At 48.9% G+C, this 21192-nt stretch overlaps 1 protein-coding gene across 5 annotated transcripts in view; it reads left to right on the top strand.

Annotated features, from left to right (window-relative positions):
- GAS7 (growth arrest specific 7) overlaps positions 1 to 21192 on the top strand; it is a 210140-nt gene that overhangs the window by 131868 nt on the left and 57080 nt on the right. For all 5 annotated transcript variants that reach the window (XM_027516624.1, XM_027516623.1, XM_027516627.1 and 2 more), the window contains exon 3: positions 18508 to 18588. In XM_027516624.1, the coding sequence (XP_027372425.1) occupies positions 18508 to 18588 (81 nt within the window). The remainder of the gene's footprint in view (positions 1 to 18507; positions 18589 to 21192) is intronic.

Genomic DNA, 21192 nt, shown 5'->3' with positions numbered 1-21192 from the left:
AGCAGAGAGAGAGGGACTTGAGAGTCTGATTCACTAAAGACCTCCTCTGGGTGAGGAGGAGTTGGGACTTTGCCCTGTGGGCATGGCAAGCGATGGAAGGATTCAGAGCGCTGGCTTGACATCTCGGAATGTTGTGGAAGGCTTGCTTGTGCTGCAGAGTGAGGGGTCAGAGGATGGCGAGCAGAGGCCTGGCAGACTCGATGAGAAGTAATGAGGTCAGCTCCACGGCAGCAGCTGTGGCTGGAGAAGAGGAGGTGGGATACGTCAGGAGGGATATGGCAGGTCCTGGAAGGTAGAACTCACAGGTTCCTTTTCTGCCTTATGTGCTGGAGCCATGTGGTGAGAACAGGGGATTCAAGGGAGGAATGGCCTTGGAAGAAAGAAGATGAAGCCCTGTTGAGCATGCAGTTCCCAGGGAACATTCAGGGAGAGATGGCCAGCGCATGTTGGATGGATGGGTCATGACTCAGAGGTCATCTGGGCTAAAGATGCGACTCTGGGGAGTCTTGTGGGTTCACAGCATGGTGGGCAGAGAGCAGGATGGATTTCACCCCTAATTGCCCCTTGGCCTGACCTTGTTTTTCTGGAACCAACCTGCACAAGCATGGGTGAAGCCCAGAATCCGCAAAGAACTGAGATCAGGAGTTCCCTCCCAGGGCAAGCCTCCAGGAGGAAGAGAGCCCGGAAGAACCATGCTTAAGGGAGGGACAGAGGGGGCTTGGAAAGAATTGTTAGAGATGGGAGGTATCCTTGAAAAGGCAATGTCATGAAAGGCAAAGGAGACAAGATTGTCAAGACAGACTGAAATATAGATCAGATTCATGGTGGAGGGATATTTTAAATCCCTAGAGAAAGCACAAACTATTTAATAAATGGTGTTGGGCCAGATGGCTAACTTTTGATGGGTAAGTTAATGCTCTTGTTTTCATATAAACAAACTCAGCTTAAACTTGGGTTTCCCTGGTGGCTCATTTGGTAAAGAATCTGCCTGCAATGCAGGAAACCCAGGTTCATACCTGGGTTAGAAAGATCCCCTAGAGGAAGGCATGGCAGCCCATTTCAGTGTTCTTCCCTGGGAAGTCCCATGGACAGAGGAGCCTGGCAGGCTACAGTCCATGGGGTTGCAAGAGTCGGACACAACTTAGTGACTAAAACACCACCAAACTCAGCAAGACCATCAGAGCATGAGACTTAGGGAAGCCCCCATCTCCCCTCATCTTCTCACAGTTTATGGCTCCCAAAAGCATTTTGTCAAGCTGGGTGGCCCTGTGCCCAGGCCCAGGAACCCTGGGGGTTCTGGTATCAGGAAGCTGTTCATGCTCTGCTGTTCTGGAAAGTGCTCCATTCCACCCAGAGTTGACTCAGTTGCTAAAAATGAGGGTTGTGTTTAATTTCTGGATTTTGACTTGTTAATAACTAGCCTGTTCAAGAATCTAAACTAGTGTGAAGGGAGACCTCTTATTTGTATAACAGATAGTTGCATTTCAAGAAATATAGCACAAAATTGTTTTGTTCTGTGTATAATTGGAAGGCCAGATATGCATGTTTAATCACTTCACAGTGCTACAGTCCTAGGTATTCAGGTCTTCTTTTTGCAGAGATGCTGACTTTTTAGATATTGTGTGGGATATATTTTACCATTTGGATTTTGAAGGGGTATTTCCAGCCAGTAATGAAGGCCAAGGGCTTCCCCAGTGGCTCAGCAGTAAAGAATCTGACTGCAGTGCAGGAGACTCAGGTTCAATCCCTGAGTCGGGAAGATCCCTTGGAGGAAGGCATGATAACCCACTCTAGCATCCTTACCAGGAAAATCCCATGGACAGAGAAACCTGGTGGGCTGTGGTCCAAGGGGTCACAAAGAGCTGGACACAACTGAAGTGACTTAGCACACTGCACACAATGAAGGCCAAGATGAGTTTTGTTTAGTGTATGTCAGTATTTGACTTCTTATTTCCGTATACTCTACATCTGATAGTTACACTGCTCTGTTGTCTTTCATTTCTAAAGAACGAGGATCTTTTGGGAGGCACCTTAGCCCTGTTTCTCTAGAAAGCATAGCCTGAGACAAGGATTAAGTGTTAACACCTTATTTAGGAGGTATAAGCCTAAAGGTGAGGATGGGTGAGAAGGGGAAGGGAGACAAAAGAAGATGCCCTGTGATGCTGGCTTCCCTCGTAGCTCAGACGGTTAAGAATCTGTGTGCAATACAGGAGACCTGGGTTCGATCCCTGGGTTGTGAAGGTCCCCTGGAGAAGGGAATAGCTACCCACTCCAGAATTCTTGCCTAGAGAACCCCATGGACAGACCATGGGATCACACAGAGTCTGACACGACTGAGCAGCTAAGCTAACACCTTTCACTTTCAAGGCCAAAGTGGTGAGGATGGGTGAGAAGGGGAAGAGAGGCAAAAGAAGATGCCCTGTGTGATGCTGGCTAGCCTTAACCCTGAACTGACAGTGAACTGGTCGCTCAGCAGCTATGTTCACATCTCTGCAAGGTTTGCAGAGAGGAGTCCTGCCTTTGCGTAGTCCACGGGAGAGCAAGGGGTTTTATCTGTGCACCTTCTTCTTAGCTCTTGTTCCCCATGGGCCATCCTTCTCCACTTGGGAGAGCTATTTCCGCCTCTTCCCCCAACTTTGGGGTTGTATCATCTGAACCCCAGCAGCCTCTCAGAAAGCTTCATTCCACTCCCATGGAGTGGTGCTTCTGCTAAGCCCAAGGCGTATGGTCAGGTCTAACCACAGTAAGAGGAGACAGTTAATGGAAATGTGAGGAAGAGCTCCATGTCAGTCCAAACCTGGAGGCTCCTGCAGCATTACCCATCTCTCCACTGTCAGACCTGGATGACTTGATTGTTTAGTCTTTCTGTGACCAATGACTTTTACTCCACAGTCATCCTAGGGGGATCCTTCCAAATCATTGGACACAGTGGTTGGCAACCTATAGCCCTTGTACAGCTTGTACAGGCAATCCACAGGGCTTGTACAACTTGCAGCTTTTTTTGTTAAAGTTTTACTGGAACACAGCTGTGCTCTCTTATTGTCTTATTGCCTAAGGCTGTTTGTTATTACCTGAAGATGGCAGAGTTGAGTATGGTCCATATAGCTCACAAAACCAAAAATATTTACTCTCCGGCCTTTAAAAGAAAACATTTGAGATTCCCCAGCCTAACAAATAGAGCCCATTCATTTTACACATGAGGAGGCGGGTCCCCCATGCGGTAAAGGGACTTGGTCACAGTTACCTGGCCAACCTATGCCTACATCTTCTGTCTTGTAGTCTTTTCCTTTTGCCTCAATATCCAAGAGGATGAACATGGGCAGTGGTGACTTAATTTGCAAAGAGGACAACTGAGTTCATGGATTAGTAGAAAAACAATCTGAAATAACTTTTATTTTTAAGAGAAATGCCACTGTCTTTTGAGAGTGTCAGCTGAAACCCAGGAGAGCTGGGAGTTGTTTTTAAGCTCTTTTGACAAAGAATTCATGTGTATAAACGTTTTATTATGTTTGCAAGCCCAGCTTGGAGGATTAAACCAGGATTTGAGCTTTTGGATTCATTTGCCAAATAGTCGGCACTTTTCTTGATTTCTGGTTTTAATTTTTCTTTAAATGAGTAGATTCCCACTTAACTTTATTACACCAGGAGCTAATGTGAGTTTCCGGATCAGTTTTCCAGTAGAACACTTTTTAAAAGCTTTCTCTGAGCTTTTCTTTGTTACAAATAATTGGGTACTTTTCTAACTCCCCAGAGAGAGCAACTCTGATAATTCTCAGTTAATAAAAGTTGCCCTAAGAAACTTCTGCATCCGAAAACATTAGTCTGTTTTCATCTATCCATCTGTGTTGAACAAATGTGAGATTAAAAAGATGCGTTTATTTGGCACATTCAGTTGATTGAATTAGTTGTGTGTGTGTTTTCATGTTTTTTATTTTGGCTGTATAATTTTTCTTTAACAGACCCTCTCTTAATGGAAGGGTTGTTGTTATTTTTCAGTTGCTCAGTCGTGTCTGACTCTGTGACCCCATGGGCTGGCTTCCCTGTCCTCCGCTGTGGCCTGGAGTTTGCTCAAGTTCATGTCCATTGAGTTGGTGATGCTATCTAACCATCTCATTCTCTGCTTCCCTCTTCTCCTGCCTTCAGTCTTTCCCAGTGTCGGGGTCTTTTCGGATAAGTCAGCTCTTCACATCAGGTGGCCAAAGTATTGAAGCTTCAGCATCAGTCCTTCCAGTGACTATTCAGACTTGATTTCCTTTAGGATTGACTGGTTTGGTAAAGGCTGTTGATCAAGACTGTAAATCTTACTATTAATCTATTTCTGTGGGGGTTGTATTTTTTCCTTTCCAAGAATTCATTTTAATTTGTAATGTTACTGTAACACTTTATTATACAACACATCTTATTTCTCAGCAGTTTTTCATACCAGTAATCTCTTAGAATTTTGGCAAATGCCAAGTGGGTTAGACAGTCGTTCACACTGCCAGTAAGTTGAAGTCCCATAAAAATCAAAAGACAAAGGAGACAGGAAGACAAAATGTTACTTTGAAGATGTTGACTTATTGGCTGTTAGGTGGAACCACAAATTAGTAGCAAATGGTTCAGGTAGGAAATAAAAAAGAATGTGTGGCACATGACCCAGCAATTCCACACCTAGATACCTATCCAAGAGAGCTGAAAACATGTCCACACAAAAACTTATACATGAATGTTCATAGCAGCATTTTCATAATGGCCAGAAACAACCCAAATAATATCCAAAATAAAAAAAATCTGGTCTTATCCTTGCACTGGTAAGTTCTTCAGCTGTAAAAAGGGATGCAGTACCAGTGGGTGTATGCCTTATGCATGGGAAGCCTTGAAAGTATCATGCTAGGTGAAAGAAACCAGACATGAAAAGCCGTGTCTCATATGATTCCATTTATATGAAATGCTTAGAACAGGCAAATCCGTAGACCCAGGAAATAGATGTGTGGCTTCTAGGGTCTAGGGGGGGAGAGGTGATTTCTCATGGGTGTCCTTTTGAGGTGATGAAAATGTTCTAAAATTAGATAGTCATGGTGGTTGAACATCTCTGTGAATACACTAAAAGCCCCTGTGAGGGATGCTTTTAGAGAGAGAGTTTCATTGTCTATGAGCTGTATCACGATAAAAACAGGTGTATTGTGGAGGGGACCAGTTGGTAACTTTCCTGGTGTCCTTCCAAAACAAGTCCTTAGATGCCCCAGTTGAACATTCCCTCTGCCTGATTCCCAGACTTTGGCGGACACAGAATCACAGAGGGAATTTGTCTAGAAACATCAACACACCGGACCTACTGCTAAACCTACTGGCTTGGAATCTATTATTTGGAAAGAGTGAAAATTTCTGCTTATTATATTTTTAAGTGTTTTCTTGTAGTCACCTCCTCTTTTTGACTTGTAAGGTGACAACTAGATTGAGGACAGCATGGCCAGTGGATCAGATATTCTAAACCTGGGGAGTCAATGTATTTATTTATGTACTTGTGTTTTTTAAATAAATTATTTATTTATTTTTTTATTTGGCTGTGCTGGGTCTTCGTTGCCATGCGAGCTTTTCTCTCTTGCAACGAGGAGGGGGCTGACCCTTTAGTTGCACACGTGGGCTTCTCATTCTCATTGTTTCTCTTGTGTTGGAGCACAGAGTTCTAGGCCCAAGGGCTTCTGCAGTTGCAGTCTGTGGACTCAGTAGTTGGGGCACATGGGCCTAGCCACTCCATGGCATGTGAGATCATGAGATCAAACCTATGTCCCCTGTATTGGCAGGCGAATTATTATCCTCTGGGCCACCAGGGAAGTCCTGCTGAGTCAGTTTAAATCCAATTTTCTCTTTCGGAAATTCATTGAGAAAATATGGCTTTGTTCAAACAAGTAAACATGTGTTGTAATCCCAAGGTGGAAGATTATATAAGTATAAACTATTGTAATTAAAGTATAATGTCATGGAAAAGCTACTTGAAGACAACTCAGTTTTACAGTGACAGGGAACCAAATGAGTATAAAACTACCAGGAAGGGCCCTTCACTGGCTAGTGTCTATATCCTTATGTGTCGTCAGGGTAGCGCACTTGAGGCTGTTTCTAGCTTTTACACTTATCCTCAGAACAGGATGTAGTGGCAGGTCTTATAATTTCAAAGCTTTTGAGTCAATAGCTCAGAAAGAATTTTTTTTTTGAATCTCGGTGTTTTTGTCATTAAAAAACAACAACAAGACCCATGGGCTCTAGTTTCAACTTTGTTTCTAGCTGCAACTAAGTCAAAGAATTTGGGGCTTCTATTTTTCATTTTCCCATTCTGTGTAGCACTCTGACATCTAGCCAGAATGAACACCATCCTTGCCTTCAAGGAAGTGCAGCTCTATGATGACTCCATTTCTAGGGCAGTGGTGTCGTAGTGCCTCTGAGTGTGGTGGCGGGCGGCAAGACAAGCTCAGAACCTCACCTCCATCCCAGTGAGCTGTTCTGCAGAGATTCAGGTAGACTCAGTGTCTCACAGTGGGTTGTCTTGAGGCCAGAAGCTGTCCACAGAAGCATTTCATTCTGTATGCACCACCCTTAAAGATGTTGAATGAACTGCCAACATTGAACATTGGGAGGTTTTTCATAAGCACCCACATACTTGTCTCCTTTTGAAAAAGCGTGAGGATTTTCAACCCACCTTCCTGCCTGAACACAACTGGATGGATCTGAGCAGGTCGCCATCACTCCTGATTTTTCTTAGACTCGAGAGTCTGCTTCCTTCAAGCATCTTATGTGTCCAGTGCTTGTGTGGGCTTGAGCTTTGACCTACGTTTGGACGTAGCCTTGTGGATTTACAATGAGTATTGCAGGGGAGAACTGGTATTAGACATAAAGTCAGGAAGCTATAAATACAGTTGGAAATCAGAGATTATGAAAGAGGACCAGGCAAGAGATTAAAGAATCTGGAGAGAAAAGACTGGCTCACTTCCACAAGGATCTGTCAGACTCATCCCACACTCTGTCTTATACCTGGAGCTTTTGTGTGCATCTGACATGTTAGTGCAGGAAGCCCTGCCTTCGGGGTCTTCCGTAAGGCCCATGTGTGTGTTGGGGGGTAAGGTGGGCTCATGTGGCTGCAGCAGGAAGTTGGGGTACACAGGGAAGGGCAGTCTGGACACAGATAGCCATCGATACTCTTGAAAGGTTTAGGTCCCTTGGAGTCAGTGGGATTCTTGGCAAAAATGGAAATTATCCATAGCTTATATCTGATGAGCAAGTGGGCCAGGACCACGTGGATTGGTTATCAAGCCACAAGTGTTTATTCAGTGCCTCCTCTGTGCCCATCTCCAGTTATGCACTTGGACTGCTCCTTGCAGGGGCGGTGTGGGCGAACACAATGCAAAGGACTTCGTGAGCGCTTCTTGGTGGAGATGAGATCACTGAAGGAGACTTTCCTCGTGGGTTGCAGCCCATTCTCTTTGCTGCCTAAGTAGACCCCTGAAGGTCCCTTCCAACTCCGAAATCCTGTGCAACCAGGAATTGCCGAACCACTGTGTTCATCACCCCCTTGAAATTTGGGGATGCGCCTCTGTACGGAGAGTTGGCGTGGCTCCCGGCAATCAGACCTTCATCACTGGAGGAAGATCTTGGAGTTTGGGAATAGCTTCTTGTTTCGGTCCAAGTTGGAATCCAGAGTAGGCAATGCTCTTGCAGGAGGCGTGGGAGGAGAATAGGCTGAAAAGTTAGTGGAGCGGGATGAGTGTTGTTTGCCCGTGCTCTCCAGGAGCGGGATGCTGGGCTGGGCGTGGGCTCTGGGAGCCTCCACTGAAGGATCTTGCTGTCCTTGGACAGATCATGGGCTGGGCCTTGCCCCTAGCGGGCCTCCTGGACATTCCTGTCAAATGAGATGCTGCCCTCCTGCCGGCTGTGGTTATTGCCTATCTGTGCGTCCAGCCTGGCATAACATCCCGCCTTCCTCAGTTCCTGTGCAGAGGTGGTCTTGTGTTCTGGGGACTCTTCTGGAGCTGAGATGCGCAACTGGAGCTTGAACGGGGCCTGGTCTTTTTTGTATGGTGCAAGAAGCATCCAAGAATGCCAGGCCCCATGGTCTGTGCCATGGAAGGAGGTGTGTGCTAGGCAGGAGTCAAGGACCCCGTCCCCTCCTCCCTCTCCATTTCTCCTTCCTCCCTCTTCTTTTCTCCCTCCCTGCCCCCCGTTCCTCCCCCGTCATCCCCTGCTACAGATAAAGACTTCAGTTGCTTTCAGCTGCTTTTGTATAAAATTCACATGTGCTAATGGGGGAGATGCTGCAGAAAAAGGTACAGATTGGACAGAGCAGGGAAGCCTTGGGAAGCAGGACAGAAGGGGCCAAGGAGCACAGCATTTTTTGATACAATATCCCACCCAGCTGGCTCAACTCTTTGATGAATAGGAAGCATGAATTCCTATTGCAAGCTATTGTGTCCAACTCTGCGACCCCATGGACTGCAGCACATCAGGCTCTTCTGTCTGTGGGATTTCTCAGGCAAGAATACTGGAGCGGGTTGCCGTTTCCTCCTCTAGGGTATCTTCCTGACCCAGGGATCAAACCCATGTCTCCTGCATTGGTAGGCAGATTCTTTACCACTGAGCCACCAGGGAAGCCCCACCCCCACCAGGTGTGCAAGCGCAAAGCCACCTTAACTAGCAGGTTTTAAGGATGGAGTGGAAATCCTTAAGAGGCTTCCACAACAACCTGAACATCTGTGATCCTGACAGATTTCTTCTTTGCTTTCAGAGCATCTTTGCAGTGAGACTCACTTTTTCTTTCTCTGACTCTCTCAGGCCAATTACACTATCTGTTGTGCGGTTTTCAGCAACATACTTGTTTGGGGGGAAAGGGTAAGCAGTGGATGCTTTCAAGTCAGAAGTAATTCGTGGGTTGGCTTGATGTACTTTTCAAAACAGGTTTTTTGGACACCCCCCCCACCACTGCCCCACAGCTTTATCTGCAGCCCCTGTAGACAGGATGTGAACTGTGGCAAAGAACTCTGTTCTTCCTTGTCTTAGTCTGCGTCTGCGGTTCTCAAAGTGGGGTCCCCAGACCAGCAGCATCAGCATCACCTGCGCATTTGTTAGAAACACAGTGTCTCAGGCCTCCCCCCAGCCCCGCTGAATCAGACCCTCTGGGGTGGCCCCGCAATCTCGGGCTTAACCAGCCCTCCAGGTGACGCTCAGATCATCTAAAGTTGGAGGAGGCTGCCCCTTTTCCCAGCGTTTTAGCATCTCCCTTACTGGATGAGGAAACTCCCCTGGTAGCTCCTGCCAATGCAGGAGATGGGGGTTCGATCCCTGGGTCCGGAAGATCCCTTGGAGGAGGGCATGGCAACCCACTCCAGTATTCTTGCCTGGAGAATCCCATGGACAGAGGAGCCTGGCGGGCTACAGTCCAGGGGCCTCGCAGAGCCAGACACGATTCAGTGACTAAACAACAATAATTAGATGTGCCTTTTAGATTCAACTCTGCCCATTTCTTCCTCATTTTGTTTGTGTCGTCCTCTCTACCCTGAATGCCCTTTCTTGATGTTTGAGAAGAGCTCCTTTCGCCCAGAATTTCTATACCTGTTGTGCAGTGTGGGTTCATGATAAAGACCAGGCACCTGAAGGTGCTTTGGGGCTGCTTGTGCCTTGGGGCTGGCCCGCCTTTCCCAAGGGCCCAGCAGCCTTGGAAGTGTCTTCGTGGCTACACCTCGCGGAGACGATTGCTGATTCCTTTTTTCCCAGAATAACCAGAGCTCTTTCTGACAGTTTCTTCCAGCTTGCGAAAAGCAACACTCTCAGTGGTTCTGAGCATTATTTATAAAATGTAAAGTCACACCTTTTACTGGAAAGTCTTCTAAATCTGCATTAGCAAAGCAGAGCAAGGGGAGTCCATAGATGTTGAGTTTCTCAGAAAACAAAGCAAAAAGATGATGTTTGAGTGGAAAATACCAGTTCGTGGGTAGAGAAGCTTCTGAATAGTTGAATGTTGTGACTTTTTAACCCCCCTTGGAGAGGTTATGGAAGCCCTACTTGAGGGCATCTTAAGACATCACAATTCAGCCTGGTCACAGAAAGAGGTTCCAGATGTGGATCTAATGGCCCTGGGACTGGTGTTGGTTGTTACAGGGCAGTGCCGTTTGGGGATTGTAGGTGGGCAGAGACTGTCTTGTAGAGAAATAGAAGCCCACCTGAACAGTTTATGGGGAAAAAATAAAAGACCTTTATTAGAAGGACATGGGGTATCTCACAAAAGCCCCCACTTAAGAACCGAAAAATCAGCTGCGTTGTTTGTCCTGGGTCTCTGGGATCTCATGATGTCGGTTCCTGGGTTGATTTCATACATATTTTTCTCTGCAGACTTGCCTTTTCTCTTTAGCAGCCATTTAGCAGAAAAAGATCCAATGGGTGGGGGGAAAAAAGTGTCTTAGACTGCACTTCTCCAATTTTGACTGAGAGGAAGCATCTTTTCTTATGGGTCATTTGTAATTGCTTTCCTGTGACCCACCTGTGTATGTTCTGGGCTCTTTTTGGGTTGGGCAGCTGGCTTGATTTGTGCTTCATAGTCTGCGAGGGGGAATTGGTGCTCTCTCTGCTCTCCATATGGATGGTTCGGAGGGTAAAGAATCTCCCTGCAATGCAGGAGATGTGGGTTCGATCCCTGGGTCAGGAAGATTCCCTGGAGGAGGACGTAGCAACCCACTCCAGTATTCTTGCCTGGAGAATCCCATGGACAGAGGAGCCTGGCAGGCTACAGTCCACGGGGTCACAAAGAGTTGGACATGACTGAACAAGTAACACTTTGAATTTCACTTTCTGGTCTCCATGGCCCTTCTTTGTTTCTGTCCTCTGTGTATCTTTTTATCTATACACACGTATATGCACTTACTCATTTTTAACATCAGCCACTGGCAGTGTAACTGGACTGACTTCTAACAGGGCTTTGAACTGAGTCTTCATTCATTCATCAAACATCTATTGACTGCCTGCATACTGGCAACCAGGGAAACAGCAAGGCATTTGTTTGACACAGTCCCAGCCCTCGGAGCACACCTCTGGGCGGACTGGATTTGAAAGCAAGTGTTGCAGCTGAGCTAGGAAGAGCTCATCCAAGTCCCCGAGGGCAGGGGCAATACTGTGAGCTCTCAGCGCCCCTTCCCAGCCTCATGCCTATTCACAGGGTTCAGAAAGCCTGAGTGATGCTGGTGGGGAAAACACAGGACCGTGAGTGTCCCAGCCGGGCTGAGAATATCCCACTAGCCCTGACCTGCCAGCTCCATCCACGCCAAGCACCTGGGACCAGGATTGCGTAAAACTTATCTTTCCAGTTCAGGACTTTGCCTCAGAAGCTTAAGATAAGGTTTCCTGGGGAAGGCCAGGCCCTGTTGGAGTGCTTCCTTCTGCAGCCTGCCCACAGGCTAGAACCTTCTGACACTGGGCTTCCTTCTCTACAATGCTTTCTACCCTCTCCTCTTCATCAGCTCCTCTTCTAGGAAAAACCCTAAGGACTCAGTCGTGCTAAAGGGTTTGTGATGGTCTGTGTGATTCATAAGGCTCCCCCAGAAGCTAAAATAGATAATAAAGCCACAGGCCAAAGCAGAGGCTTTTGCGCACAGATATTATAATCCTGATATTTTTAAAACATCAGGATGGACATGGCATTTCCAAGGGCTCCTTAAGTTTCCATACATTGCTGTCACACGTCTTGCTTCGTGTTGTTTTTTTCAGTCACTGAGTCATGTCCGACTCTTTTTGACCACATGGACTGTAGCACACCAGGCTTTCCTGTCCTTCACCATCTCCTGGAACTTGCTTAAACTCATGTCCATTGAGTCAGTGATGCCACCTGACCATCTCATCCTCTGTCACCCCCTTCTCCTCCTGCCCTCAATCTTTCCCAGCATCAGGGTCTTTTCCAACGAGTGGGCTCTTTGCATCAGGTGGCCAAAGTATTGGAACTTCAGCTTCAGTATCAGTCCTTCCAATGAATATTCTAGGTTGATTTCCTTTAGGATTGACTGGTTTGATCTCCTTGCTGTCCAAGGGACTCTCAAGAGTCTTCTCCAGCACCACAGTTGGAAAGCATCAATTCTTTGGCGCTCAGTCTTCTTCACGGTCCAACTCTCACATCTGTACATGACCACTAGAAAAATGGTAGCTTTGACTATATGGACCTTTGTGGGCAAAGTGATGTCTCTGCTTTTTAATACACTATCTAGGTTTGTCATAGCTTTTTTCCCATCTTTTAATTTTGTGACTGCAGTCACTGTCTGCAGTGATCACGCCTAACCCCTCCCCTGGGGTTTGTGTCTCATCCGGGTACCTCCCAGTCTGGCTGGTTCCTGTCATGATTTTACTGTGGACTCTACCCCGTTTTTCCCACATCTGATTAATCCCTGATACTACTTGTTAAAATGCTAACTTCTGGATTCCACCCAAGATCTGCTAAACCAGAACCTTTGGGCACAGGGTCTGGGAATCTGTGGCTTCAGCAGATGGCCCCAATGATCCTGATAAGAGGCCAAGTTTGGGAAACAGGCCTGGAGCTTTACCAAATCACTGTGCTGAGGGCCTGGGTCCTGAGTGTCCAGGCTTTGATTTGATGCGATTTCCTTTTCAGGACCCATCTACAGTTTTCTCAGCCACACAGCAGGGATCGTAATATCTGTGAGCTGGCAGTTGGCTTCCCACAGCTGTTGGTTCAGTGACCAGACACCCTTTTTGTTGTGTGGCATCAGCCCTCGTCACTGCCGGCTCAAGTTCAGGGATTCCTGCTGTGTTTGCCCGAGTCTGTGCTCTATGAGGAGGTTGGGGATCCTAAAGGGATTGAAGGACAGGCTCAGAGTATTCCAGGTGGGCCCTGCATCCCCTCCCACTAGAATTTCTCTGGCAGCTCCCGACCCCGCTCTTGCAGGACTGAGCCAGCTGGAGCCAGTCCAGAGCTTGGCTCAGGCCAGTATCAAAGGGCCAGGGCACTGCCGGGGCCACTGGTTCATCCACTGGCCTCTGTATCACCTATGAAGTGTGCATCAGGACCCCTGCCCCGCCCAGATCACAGGGTTGCATAAGGAGCCTGTGGGTTGCCACGTGGAGGGAACTTTCTCTGGTTAACTCAGGGACCCCCTTCAGCTCTGACGTGCGTTCTCACACCTCTAACCTGTCAGCATCACAGAGGGAGCCTGCCTTTGCTCTCCCTTTGGGAGATGTGCTCTGTGAAGGTGGATGGGGCAGAGTGGGGCGGGAGGAGCTGGTGGGGTGGAAGCTGGGAGGCGGAGGGAGGGAAGGAAGGAAAGAATGGAGAGGAGTTTGTTTTATTCTTGTCATTAAAGTCTTGAGGGCTTCCTCTGTCTCAGAGACTGTGCTGTATATGCTCGTTGGCTGCTCATCGCAGGACCACGAGACTACAATCGTGTTACCCCACTTTGTATGCTCAGTTGTGTCCAACTCTTTGTGACCCCATGAACTGTACCCCTCCAGGTCCCCTCCAGGTTCCTCTGCCCATGGAGTTTTCCAGGCAAGAATACTGGAGTGCGTTGCCGTTACCTACTCCAGGGGATGTTCCCAACCCAGGGATTGAACCTGTTTCTTGCATCTCCTGCATGCGCAGGCAGATTCTTTCCCACTAGCGCCACCTGGGAAGCCCTCACTGTAAGGAAACTAAGATTGAGGACCCAGTTACAAGGGGTGGACCTGGGATGCAAACCTCTGTGTGACCCCTGAGCTCTTAGGAACACCTCCAGGTTGCCTTAGAATATTTGAGGGGTGTTTTTAAACACCCAGGTGGTGTTAGTGGTAAAGCACCTGCCTGCCAATGCAGGAGACATAAGAAATGTGGGTTCGATCCCTGGGTCAAGAAGATCCCCAGAGGAGGGCATGGCAACTCACTCCAGTATTCTTGCCTGGAGAATCCCATGGACAGAGGAGTCTGGAGGGCTACAGTCCATGGGGTGGAAAGAGTCTGACACAGCCAAAGCGACAACATATTAAACACCCAGGCCAGGTTCCCTTCCATTTCTTTCCTTTCTTAAAACAACGAAGTCCTGGTAAACCCAGTTTTGTAGACATGTCCACTTCTCCTTCCAATTCTGAAAGGTTTTTAGATGCACCTCACAGCTTGCAGGATCTTAGTTCCCTGGAATCCAACCCCAGCCCCCTGAAATGCAAGTGCAGAATCCTAACCCCTGCACCGCCAGGAAATTCCCTGAGAGAGGTTGTTTGCGAGAAGCTTTTGTGTCCTTCTGTTTCCACATGGTCTGTCTCTCCCAAGGGCATCCATACTGGGTATGAGCAGGACCCCAGAACCCATTTCTTCCTCAGCTGGTGAAAGGGAAAGTCGCTCAGTCTTGTCAGACTCTTTGCCACCCCATGGACTATACAGTCCATGGAATTCTCCAGGTCAGAATACTGGAGTGGGTAGCCATTCCTCTCTCCAGGGGATCTTCCCAATCCAGGGACTGAACCCAGGTCTCTCTCATTGCAGGCGGATTCTTTACCAACTGAGCTATCAGGGAAGTCCTCGGCTGGTACCTATGGTTATTTCACTTGATAGCCAGTGGGGGCAACAGAGAGCCACTACCCCGCCAAGAAAATGAGTCAATCATGAGCCAGGAGTCTACTGGTGTGTGAGGTAGAGGGAGGGAGGTGGAGGGCGAGCAGGGAGGGGGCAAGGCTTACAGATCCACCGAGACCAGTGGCCTAGGTCCAGGGGCTCACTGACTCTCCCAATACCTATAATGCATGCAGGAAGCGGCCTTAACAAAGGGAGGTGAAGTTTAGAGGTGACTTTAAAGTTAATAACGCCTGCCTTGCTTTTTTTTTTTTTAATCATCATAATAATAGTTATGATGATTATTTTAAGGAGGGGGTATCTGTGCTCTGAAACCAGATTTACATCACTTTCCACCTTTCAACTTCACACTCTCCAAAAGTTTTATTCTACACAGAGCAGCTGCTGTAATGGGGAAGTGGAAATTTCTGGCTTTTCACGTGGTTGGCTGGAATAGCAACCTCCCTTAGTCTGATTTGATCCACGCTCAGCAGTCAGCTCATTTATGTGTGTCTGGATCCCCTGGTTTCAGCGAGAAAAGTTCAAGTTGAGTTAGAATTGCCTTTAGAAATAAAACATGTTTTCTCATGAATTGGTCAGAAGTTTTCCAAGCGAGGGTCTCACTCCTTCCATTCTGTCTTCACTGATCACCCCCCTCCCCCCTGGGGCCTTTGGGACCTGCATGGGAGCAACTGTTAGGAGCCTGGATGGTCACCTGAAATGACCTAGAGCCCCAGAATGGAAGCCCAGAGGATGCAAGGGGGCCCCAGTCCAGGGTAACTTGAGCCCCAAGCTGCCATTTCAGTTTTGCTTTGGTGCTTTGGCTCCATCAAGGAGCCTGGTGTGCTGTAAATAGATTAGGGAGTCTCTTAGAGGAAAAGACCTGGGAATGGCTTCCTCCCTGTGGGTGGTGTGGTCATCTGGGGCAATTTTTCCTGCTGCGGATGAGATCATTCAGCTAGAGCCCCAGGGACTCTCTCCAGATGTCCGCCCGGGCTGGCCCCATTCCTGCCCCAGGCTCGAAGTGGCTTTGTGTTTTGTGTTGACCTGAGCTGGCCAAGACCAGGAGGTGGACTGGGTGGAATCCTTCAGGCATCTGCATTGTCCATGATGGAGCCCTGGCAGAGGTTGGGCAGAGAGATTCAGCCCTTACAGGGATAAGGGTCTCCAGCCTCTGGGGGCCGGTGAGTGACCCAGGTCAGTGAGTGCAGGGCATGGGGCCTTCCTTTGGAATCCAGCATCTAGAGCGGGATTCTGACTGCAGGCAGCATCTTCCTGTGATTTCAGGGTCTCCTCTTGCAGACCCCTGGGAGGGCTGCATGGAGGGAGAAGCATTGTTGTTGGGACTTGACAAATGGACAGGATTCTGACACCCAGAGTTGGGGGCAGGAGGTGATTGGGGGTGTGTGAACAGCTACAGCAAAGACGTTCTGAGACCAGTGAGTGTGTTACCTGGGCTGGAGTGAGGTCAGCGTGGATCCATCTGGACAGACAGATAAGGTGCCTGTGCTAGAGCCTTGCTGACTGAGAAGTGGGGCAGTGGGTGGGGGTGGATGCAAAGTTTGGACTTTATTCTCTGTGCCATGTTGGAAAGGGCTCCACAGAGGACTCTCCAGGTGAGTGCTGACCCCCAAGTGGGGAGACATGTTAGGGGTGAGATGGAATGAGGAATGTGATGGAGGTGGATGCCTCTAGGCTCTGGGAACTGATTGGAGGTGGGTGGGGGGACCCAAGGGGAGCTGATGAAGCCATGAAGGTTGGTCCCCAGAGCCACGGGGGGCCAGGTTTGAGGAGAGAGCCTGAGCTGGGTGCTGTGGGCGTGCAGGCAGCAGTGTGGTCAGGCCGATCTGGCAGCAGAAAGGAAGGTCTTTTTGGAAACAAGACTGAGGCTGCAGGCTATGTCTGGTCCCAAGGGGAACCCACCTCATGTTGTAGGGAGGCTGTTTTAACATCTGAATTTCCCCCGCATTTTCACATCCAGCCTCCATGATCTGTTTGCTTTACTCAACTCCGATAAGGCACCTACTGTGTGCCCCTGTCATCCTGCTTCATGCTATTACAGCCCTGTTTAGGTGCCATCTTCATCCCCATTTTACAGTTGAGAAAAACAAAACACAGGTGGCTTCCAAAGGTCACAGGTCACAAGCGGCCAGGCCTAGACCACTTTGCACTGCCCTCGACCTCCGAGCAGGCTTGTGGTCTTCACACAGTCTCCAGGTCATGGTGCTCTCAGCTCCAGTCCAGGTGTCCGTCCTCCTCCAGGGAGGCCACTGAGCCTGCCCTCTGGTTGTCCCTCCTGGAAGACCCCTCTGCTCTCTCGTTCCTGGTCACATTCTCCCCGCAGCTTCCCTTGCTCCCCCCATTTTCTCTCCCTTAAGACGTGAAAGAGCCGTATTACCACCCAACTGCTAGAGCCATAAAACCCTAAAGTCCAAACAGTGGGTCTCAAGGTTTTGATCAAAGTCTGGGGGCAAGAGTCTTGGGACCTAAAAAGACCAGTCAGCCCAACCCTTTCATTTTAGGTAAATAATCAGAGGACCAGAGAGATAGCGTGACTTGCCCAAGGCTGCCCAGCAGATGAGAAGCAGATCTGAGGCAAAGACCCCAGTTCTCTCGAATCTCAGCTGAGAGAAGCTATGGGAAGGTTGTGCTTGTTTTTGTTTTTAATATTCGAAACAATTGAATTTTCAGTAATCGAATTTTGGATTCAATAATGTCATATCCATATATCAGATTAACTTTAACAATAACTTGACACTAAATACTTGTAAATGGGCATTTGGCATGAACATAGCAGCTGTCTTGGGTGGATGCCACTCTTGGTCTCATTTTACAGAGGAGGAAGCTAAGGCACCAAGGGGACGATGAGCTTGGTCAAGATCAAACCTGGTAATGAGAGGCAGAGCTCGTTTAGACCCAGGCATTTGGCTCTAGACTCACTGCTTTTACTTGGTGGCTCAGATGGTAAAGAATCTGCCTGCAATGCAGGAGACCCACGTTCAATCCCTGGGTCAGGAAGATCCCCTGGAAAAGGAAACAGCAACCCACTCCATTATTCCTGCCTAGGAAATCCCACGGACACAGGAGCCCAGCAGGCTACAGCTCATGGAGGTCACCAAGAGTCGGACACAACTAAGCAACTAACAACCGCTGTGCTGTCGGCCCTTTTAATTGTTTTGGAAAGATACCCACAGAAGTCCAGCTCAGTAGTTGCAGAGCTCAGGGTTAACTGCAGCATGTGGGGGTCTTAGTTCCTCGACCAGGGATTGAACCCGTGTCCCCTGCATTGGAAGGGGGATTCTTAACCACTGGACCTCCAGGGAAGTCCCGAGAAGGCATTGTGTTTTTTTTTCAGTAGATAACTTAATGAGAAGTCTTTGCTCACAGCTGTGAAATGGGTGAAGTAGCGTTTGGGGGCTGATCGTATAGCTACAATATTAGCTTTATTTCTGGCTGGGCATCAGAGGAGAGAGAAGTGTGTGATCAAACACAGCAGCTGTAATTCACACAAGGTGTGGAATTGGAGAAGCAGGAAGGGAGTCATCTTCACAAGACACAGAACCTGGGTCTCTGTCCAGACCCCTGCCCAGGGCTCCTTCCTCTGGGTTTTGGGGTTTCAGATGACAGTGGGCATTTGGGGAGTGATGGCCAGTTGGCAGTTGAGGTTCCAGGATAAGGAACTGAAGTGGAGATGTGTGAGGGGGGAAGGGAGGGGCATTGGGGACTGTTTCAGAGGGTCCCAACCAGGAGGCCACCTTTTGGTCCCAGCTTCATGGAGAAGGGTCCCCAATAAAGAGAAGCTTTGTTGCCCTGGGGGGCAGGAGAGACAATTATATGGGAGCAGAAGGCAGATTCTGGCTTCCTGGAGTCAAAGAAGCAGGTGATCCAGTGCAGCTCTGTGACACTCAGAGCTTCTGCCCGAGGAAATTCTCAATATGATTTTCTTTTTTTTTTCTTTCTTTGACCAGAGACCACCTGGGAGCGTCCCAGCAGTTCTTCTGGGATTCCAGCCAGCCCTGGCCCTCACAGGAGCTCTCTGCCTCCAACAGGTACTGTCCACACGCTATCTCAGGGCATCGGGATGGACCACACTCACATGCACCTTCATGGGAGAGGCCCAGCTTCTGGAGCCTGGATCTGAAACCTGGCTGTGGATCTCATGGGCCAAACCCGGGAGGGGTCTTGAGGACTCGGAGGCCCCGTAGGCTGTTGCCCTGTGGGATGGTTTCACTCTGGCAGTGCCAGCTGCAGCTCTGGTCTCTCTCACTCCCCTCGGGTGCTTAGAGGAGGGGGATGGCTGGGTGAGGTGAGGCAGCAGAGCTCTTGCCTGTCTGCGGGCGTGAGGACCTGAGCAGCGGCAGATTCACTCCACGTGGTTTCAGAAGACATCAAGGGGTAGAGGTTAAGGAGGCAGATGTTTACTCCTAACAGGGCGTCTTTAGGTCTCCTCCACCACTGAGAAATCAAAATGTGATGCCAGCGCATTATTTAGTGAAGATTGCTCGGCTTCCCTGGTGGCGCTCGTGGTAAAGAACCCACCTGCCAATGCAGGAGACGTAAGAGACACAGGTTCAGTCCCTGGGTCTGGAAGATCCCTGGAGAAGGGCATGGCAACCCACTCCAGTATTGTTGCCTGGAGAATACTACAGACAGAGGAGCCTAGTGGGCTGTAGTCCATGGGGTTGCAGACTGGACATGACTGAGCGACTTAGCACTCACACACATAAAGATTACTACCGTCAGCAGAATTCAGAACCGAAGTGGTGGCAGAATAGACCTGGAGAATCATCTGAGGCCTGAGAGAAGGGATGGGGGGCTGCTTTTCATGAAAAGTTCTTCTAGGCTATTAAAATGTTTTTATTTATATTTTTGTGTATATATGCATGTATACACACACACACTTTTTTTTTTTTTTTTTAACTTAAATTTAAGAAGGAACCCCCTGTGGGGCAGAAAAATGGGGCATTTCCTCCTGGTTTCCTGGGGATGCAGCCAGGGCTACATTCTCAGACCGAGTCCCCAGAAATGGGGCCAGTTAGCCTTCCTAGTGGTCATATGACGGTAGGCATTTCCCGGCACACTGCCTTGTCTTTTGTTGCTGTTCTTGTGTTTTTTTAACAATAGAAATGCTGGTGTGAATACTGTGAGGTGTGGCCCTCTATCCTGGCTGGCTCCAGGCCACCTAGACACTAGAGAGGAAACCCAGCTGTCTTTTGCAACCACAGGGGGGTCCCCAGAGCAGGACAGGGATGTGACACGGGCAGGGAGAGGCTGGGGCGTGTGAGATGACAGGTGATAACCCTGCACAGCCGGGTTGTGCCGGAGCCAGTTTGGAAAGCTTGCCCTTTAGGTCAGTGCGGTCAGCTCTCCGAAGCCTGCTGCCCCTGGCACCGTCCCCAGAAGCATCCTGTCCCCTCTTTGCTGTGGACGGAGCCAGCCCCCAGAAGGGGGGTTGTGGGGAGAGGCTCAGATCCAGGGAGAACTGCCAGGGTGGGCAGGGCATCAGACAGAGAGTGTGGCCCCCGACCTCCCTCCTCTACCTCAACCCCCTGCGGCCCGGGGCACCTCCTTCCCAGGTCTCTGCCAGAAAGGGCTTTGTAGTCAAATAGAGTTGGAAATCCTGCCTCCTCTCTCCACCTTTGGAGATCACACATCAGCTAGGAGAATGCCTGGACTGGACCCCATTTAACTCGGTGTTTCTGTCCTTGTGTGTGTTTGTCCACATCAAACTTAAGCTTCTCTGGCTCAGCTTCTTCTCTGGCTTCTCTTCTCTGACTCCGTCCGTAGTGGTTCTCAACTCGGGGGTGATTTTGCCTTCTGGGGGACATTCTTGGATGTCACCAGTAGGGGGTGGTGCTCCAGACATCTAATGGGGAGAGGCCAGGGATGCCACTCAACCCCTGACAGCCGTGCATGTCAGCAGTGCCCGGCTCGGAAGCTCTGTTCTAGAAGGACTCAGAACCTCAGCTCAGCACTACTCGGGGGTCAGACGATGGACTACAGCCTATGACAATGAGAAGCAGCCACAAAACACGCAGGACCCCAGCTCTGGATTCTCAGACCCACGTTTTTGGGTTGGTTTTGTTTTGTTTTTAAGATTTATTTGAAGATAGTTTTATTTAATTAATTAATTGTTTTGACCGTGGCATGTGGGATCCTCCTGACCAAGGATGAAACCTGCGCCCGCTGCAGTGGGAGTGCGGAGTATTAACCACTAGACCACCAGAGACGTCCTCAGGCCCACGTTTTATTTCCCAGTTTTAATATCTTGGAAATCAGTGGTGTGTCCTAGTCTAATTGGAAGCATCCTTTTTTTTTTCTTTCTCGATAGTGCTTAAAATAAGTGTGCCTCTAACAACCAGTGACATCTTAGATTTGTGACATTGCAGCTCCTTAGATTGAGGTCTCAGGCACATCCCTGCTCCTTGCCAGGCCTCACTTTGCCCACTTATAAATGGGAGGAAGATGCGGCTCAGGTCCTGTCCAGCCCTCCATGGCTGTGATTTGTGGTCCTCTCTGCCCTGGGGCGTGAACACACATGTCAACTCTCCATCCGCCCTCTGGGGTGGAAGAGAAGAGAACCCACTAGTGAGGCTAAGGCAGGATCTGTGATACCCTGACATCTTCTTTTCTGGTTTTTAAATAGAATCTTG

This window comes from Bos indicus x Bos taurus, chromosome 19, assembly GCF_003369695.1.
Source record: "Bos indicus x Bos taurus breed Angus x Brahman F1 hybrid chromosome 19, Bos_hybrid_MaternalHap_v2.0, whole genome shotgun sequence".
Taxonomy (NCBI): Eukaryota; Metazoa; Chordata; class Mammalia; order Artiodactyla; family Bovidae; genus Bos; species Bos indicus x Bos taurus.
The sequence above is the reverse complement of the archived record's forward strand: the minus strand, read 5'-3'. Positions and strand labels throughout refer to the sequence as shown.